This window comes from Pipistrellus hanaki, assembly GCF_964339955.1.
Source record: "Pipistrellus hanaki genome assembly, chromosome: 2".
NCBI lineage: Eukaryota > Metazoa > Chordata > Mammalia > Chiroptera > Vespertilionidae > Pipistrellus > Pipistrellus hanaki.
The window spans coordinates 53,194,917-53,201,047 of NC_140504.1; the positions used below are offsets into that span (position 1 = coordinate 53,194,917).

The window sequence follows — 6,131 nt, forward strand, 5'->3', positions numbered from 1 at the left end:
AAGTACAACCAATGGACACAAAACTCTGGGGAGGGAGGGTATGAATGGGAGGGGGGGGACAATGTTAAAATATGTACACAGATAATAATTTAATAAAAAAAAATGAAATGAAAAAAAAATAAATAAAATCTAAAAAAAAAAAAAAAGTTATCTTTAAACCTCTAGGAAGTCTTTCTTCCCACACTTGGTGAGATTTCAGCTGACTAGCAGGATTCAAGGTTGCCACCTGAGTGTGTCCTCTACATACTTTAAGCATGCTCCTTGCCTTTTTTTTTCTTTTTACCCTCCAGCTTACTGCCTTGGTAAGATCATGGCAAGTTCATTGAAAATTCTCATGAAAAGCCATGGAAGCAGTCCCACATGAACAGCAGCTCTAACAGTTGGGGGGGGGGGGTGGAGGCAGGGAAGGGCAGGTAACAATGTGAAAGTCCCCTGAAAAACCTGCTGTGATAGAATAAGGCCCACTAGGTTTATCCCCATTGATGGGGCCCACCATTATGGCAGAAATAAGATAGACTTGGCTCTGTGGACAAGTGTGGGAATGGAGACAAACCCCATGTAAAACTAACCAAGAAGGTTTTTGTTTTTGTTTTGAATTAGATGAGCAGGGAAAGAGGAAAATTCTCCTTTGCAAAGCTATGGTTATCTCTTGGTAGTTAGAAGAATTTAAATAGGAGTGTTTAGATAGCACTCACTCACTTTCAACAAATGTTTAATGTGTCCCATCAAAAGCTAGATGCTCATCCAGGCACTTCGGACACATGGCATATAATATATAAAGACAAATGGTGTTCAATAGGTGAAGTATGGAAAACTGAGGGAAAGCCTACAACTGTGTAACGGGGGTGTGAGATATGCAATCTCAACTGGTGTGTTCAGGAAAATAAATCTATTTTTGAGAAAAATAAGTCTGCAAGGCCTACCATGCCAGTGGGGTGTGTGGGGGCGGGGGGATAGGAGGCACTGGGGCAGAGAGCCCAGGCCTAGAAAGGAGGCTATAACAAAAGGTTAGGCAAAGACAAGAATTGACGAAAAAGGGGTCAGAGCAAGGAGATACTAAGGAAATAAAGTCAGGAAAGGCCTAAGTACAAAATGCCTGTATACCTGATCTTTTGTTGAAGTATACATGTACTTTCTTGTGTCACCCACACACCTTCATGTGCATATTATGGACACACACTATTGCGGTTGTTTGTTTACATGTCTGTCTCACAGTGAGCTAGGTGCTTCTTGTGGACTGGATCCTTTTCTTGGGCATTTTTCTATCCTCCAGGCCTCAACACGGTGACTGGCACATGGCAGTCACTCAGAAAACATTTAATCAAACTAATTAATAAACTAAGAAGCATGGGAGTGATAAAAGAGGGTAGAGTCAAGGATTCTAGATAGAAAGTGAAGTAGTCAGCAATATAACAGGAAGGGAAGGCTTTGGGGGAGAAGACAGTGAATTGGGTTTGGAGTTTTCATTGAATTTGAGGTGCTTACAGGAATTACTGACAACCCATTCTCTCCCTGAGGCCAGATATCTGTAGGTACTAGGTAGAGGGCTTCCTTTTCACTCAGAAGCTGTCTTAATCCCTCCCAGTCAAACTCAACTCATAAACGACACTGAGGGAGAAAGTGTCCCCATCTGTTTGTCTAGGAACCAGCTCAGGTGGTGACAGAGATAGGTAAAGAAGGTAAGCAAGGAGAACCTGCTAATGTGCAGTTATTTGTGCAGAACAGCAATGCCATCAGGTCATCTGTTCCATAGAAGTAACAAAAGATTTGCAGTAACTCAGAAATACTCAATCAGGCATACATATGTATACAAAACTAAAGAAGCCCCAGTTCCTTATTTCTTTTTTGATTCTACTTGGGTCTATGCTAACCCTGGGCGGACTGAGCTTTTGGCCCAAACAAAGTTATGATACAAATATAAGACTAAAGCAGAGAGGAAAAAGAAAAGGGAGACAAAGACTAGACAAGCATTAATGGGTGTCTACAAGACATGACAGATGACAGAGAGATAGGTAGGTAGGTAGGGAGGTAGGTAGGTAGGTAGGTAAATAGATAGATAGATATAGATAGCTAGATAGATAGATAAATAGATAGATGGATAGATTGACAGATGATAGATTACATGTTGGCTGATGGAAAGTGACAAGGATGGGTAAGTTTATTGAGGCTAAACTTTTGAAGGGCCTACCAGGCCAGTGCAGACATTCGAACTTAGATTCCTGTGCAATGCAATGATCAGTCCAGTATCGAATGGTCCCTCCAGTACCGAATGATCAGCTCCATTCCACTTCAAGCCAGAGGAAATTTGCCTCTGCTGACCAGCTCTCTTAAGGGAGATCAAACAACAATTCCTGTACAATGCATACTTATAGAACTCAGATTCCTGGGAAAAGAGCTCAAAAAGCATAACCTTAGTAGTGATAAACCCAAAGCCCATCTTTGTAGATGGAGAATCAATCACTCAATCATCATATAGTCAGAGGAAAACAGGAAACTTGAAAGAGGCAAGGAGGCTGAGAAGAGAAAGGTGGTGAGTTGAGTGTCTGACCCATTGAACCCACTGGGTTAAGGTGATTGAAAGCTTTCTGAGCAGAGATTCCCTAAGGCCAACCTGCACAGCCACTGCTCAAGATGTGAGAGCAGAGGCTTGGCAATGCTCACCTGGGACTCAGTTACAGGGAGGTGGAAGTCCATGTACCAAAGTTATCCATGGAGAGGGGATGGAGGGGAAGGTTAAGTACTAAATAATGGGGGATATACAGGAGATGGAAAAAAGAGAAAGGAACAGGTGAAAAGAGAAAGAGGGATGGCCGTTCTTTGTGTTTGCTCCTTTCCCTTCCCCTCTCTTCCCCTCCTGATTAGAGAGCAGATGTCTTGCTCATTGCCTCAGTGACTGCCTTGGGATGAGGAAGCTCCCCTTCCTCAGACTCAGAAATCAACTACATTCAGGTGAGCAGGAATTCAGAGGGAAAAGGGAACCTAAGAATTTAGCCTTGAGAGGTTACCAACCTGTCCCAATGGCTGGGAGGCAAATGGTGGAGTAATTCAAATTTTCACACTCTTGCAAAACACAGGTAACTGATGTCTTGATATCAGCTCCACCATTGACATGAATAATATTCTTGCACTTCAGTGCTCCACCATCAGTAATTATATAACCATTTTTGTGCTGTTGAGCTTAGAAACACAAAACAAAAAGATGCAAAAATCAGATGATAAACTTACTGTTTGTTTACAAAGCAAAATGTCTGCTTTGGCAAATAAAGCATTTTGCACCAATAAGAGACTCCTGAAATACTACCTCTGATGAATTTTTCTTGCTTACCTTCTCTTTTTAAACATCATCTCACTTTTCACTCTGTATGAGCAGAATTCTTCAGTAAAATGTATGATTTTAAGATTAATATGTTTTCTCCTTCTCCACACCTCCCACATTCAACCTTCCATTTATATTTTAGGACCAAAAAACAGCATAGTGCCTTACCTAGGCGAGAACATTCTATTTCCACATTTTGTCCAGCCTTTTCCAAAATTGCTTTGGAGACCCCTACATAAGAACATCAACATATTTACAAACATGAGTAAAAAATCAGTACAATACACTTGGATCAGAAAGATTGCCTCATTATCTAAATGCTTTCCCCATCATTAAGGGGTTCTTAGAACCTGGGCATTTCTGATCACAAAGAAGAAAAACTCATGAAATGAGCGGTACCAATGATAAGAAACCATGTGAAAATAATTTTAAACTTTTTAATTCATATTATTAAGCCAAAGTTGTAGAAACCAGTTTGGATATAGCAACTGTAGAATGGTTTGGTTATTGAAACCCTATTTCATGGGATTGACTGGAGCATTACTGTAGCAAAAGTCCTATAAGTACCTGCTTTGTGATCAAATGTCTTTGTTGTTGAATTGACAATCACGTCTGCCTCTTCTTCAGCAATATCTCCAGTGGCCACCTGGAAGGTGATGGGGCCTATTTTCATTTTGTGCACTCCTGAAACAGGGCTGGTAACAGTCCCATACAAACCTTGAAAGAAAAAAAAAATGGAGTTAATAGTCAAGTTAACAATAGCAAGAATGACTTAAGTCTCATGCTCCTCACATGTGTCTCTCCCATAATTCTCTCCCTCTCCATCCCAAGCCCTGTATCTCTGGCCTTTAACATGGTTCTCACCCTTAGCCCCAAGAACAGTCTGTTTCTGAAAAAGCATTATAAAACACTAGAGCCCTGGTGCACAGATTCGTGCACATTGAAAGGAAATTAATTAGAAGGTTCCTGGGGGGCCAAGTCTGGGTGAGATGGCCTGGACATATCGTAGAGCCAACCTCCCCAGTTCCCTCCCAGGTTGCCTCCACCTGGGGCAGCACTGTGACTTGAAGGGCATCTTTAGAGTGAGCGGGGTCCCTTCAGTAGGTGGAGTCCTTCAGCCTGGCCTGTGGGGATTGGGCCAAAACCAGCTCTCCCACATCCCCCAAGGGGTCCCAGATTGTGAGAGGGTAGTTCACCAGTGACACACCCCGAAATCAGGCTCCCTTATCTCTGGTTCTGGGATGAGTCACCTGAGAACCACCACTGCCAAGTCAACACAGCTTGTCAACTCCTGCATTGAGAGCCTGCCACTTGATGGTCATTGCATGTCATAACTACTGCTGAGATGGTCAGACAGTCAGATGCTCACTTAGCCTTTTACATGCATAGAGAAAACATATTAAATGTGAGTTTCTGGTGCTGGCCAAGGTTAAGTCAGCTCACGAGAGTCTATCTCTCAAACTGATTACAATTAAAACAAACACAGCATCTACTGATTGAGGACTGTGAAGTATGCAACAGCAGGCAGACTTGGGAGGGAGTCAAAACCTGAGGAGGCAACCTGAAAGAGGGGTGTTTTGAAATTTTCCTCTTTTTTCTCCCAGCTTTGGAACTGCACAAGGAGCACAGGTGGCAAAACGCTCAGAGGATCCCTGCATGGGGCCAGAGGATTTAGAAAAGGGGACCTGTGAGCTGATGTGTATGGCTTGGATCTTCCTTATTTTCCATATTTATTTCTTTAAATCCAGCCCTCCCCACAAGGTGACCCCAGTTGCAGAACTCCACAATGGCACCACAGGGAGTTAAAGCTCTTAGAGAAGTTCTGTATTTCTGTCCAGAACATCCAGGGAAAAGGGCCCTTGTGGTCTGCAAAGCATACATGGCTAGTTGTGGGAAATCCCCGTTATTTCTGTCTGTCTCTCTTCTCTCTGCCTACTTTGCCCTAGGACAACCCTCATCACACAAAGTTACGTGGCAACAGAGCAGGCAACTTAAACTCCAAGAGAACACTGTCTCTCCCTAGAGAAGCCTATAAAATGGGCTCCTGGGAGCCAAGGGGAGTTCTGCCAAGGAGATAGCTGTCCTGTGACAAATGGGAATAAATCCTAAGCCCACCCCAGAGCTGCACATGGGGAGCCTTTCCCAGCAGCACAGCAAAGGCCCTGAGAACTGAAGTGACATGGGAACGCTGCCCATAGAAGCTGAGACAGAAATGTTAGGATAAACTTAACTGCCTGACTGCCTCCTAAATCAATTACCACTTTCCAGGAGATTTTTAACAAGACCCAAGTGTCACAACATAAAAATGAAAATATTCAGCCTATTCTCCAAAACTGCTTGTCATACAAAGAACCAAAAAAATGTGAGCAGTTCTCAAGGGTATGGATGCTTATATCAAGATGATCCAGCTGTTGGACTTACCAAAGACATTAAAGAATCTATTATTAGTATGCTCCCTGAGGTCAAAGTAAATATATTTGAATTAATGGGAATGATTTTGAGTGAGTGGAAAAATAGGAGTCTGTGCAGAGAAATATAAATTATAAATTAAGAATTAAATGTACATTTTAGGACTTAAAAATGCAACATCTGAAATTTTAAAGATTCATTGGATTGACTAAATAATAGACAGACAAATGAGTCTGTGAACTTGGAGGTAGATTAATAAAAATTATCCAATTAGAAGAATAGAGAAAAAGATTAAAAGGAAAAAAAAAAAAAGCAGATCCTTAAGGGCTGGCAGGACACTATCAAAAGGTTTAACATTCATGTTATTGAAGTCCCACAGGAGATGAGAGAGAGACAAGTGCAGGAA

At 42.0% G+C, this 6,131-nt stretch overlaps 1 protein-coding gene across 1 annotated transcript in view; it reads right to left on the reverse strand.

Moving 5' to 3' along the window:
• The window catches only part of LOC311616347 (protein mono-ADP-ribosyltransferase PARP15-like), a 54,633-nt gene that overhangs the window by 26,324 nt on the left and 22,178 nt on the right, over positions 1–6,131 (reverse strand). Inside the window, exons 2-4 of the mRNA XM_084871644.1 lie at positions 3,884–4,033; positions 3,485–3,547; positions 3,010–3,177 (exon numbers count right to left, since the gene is read on the reverse strand). Of these exons, the coding sequence (XP_084727770.1) occupies positions 3,010–3,177; positions 3,485–3,547; positions 3,884–3,989 (337 nt within the window). The 5' untranslated portion in view covers positions 3,990–4,033. The remainder of the gene's footprint in view (positions 1–3,009; positions 3,178–3,484; positions 3,548–3,883; positions 4,034–6,131) is intronic.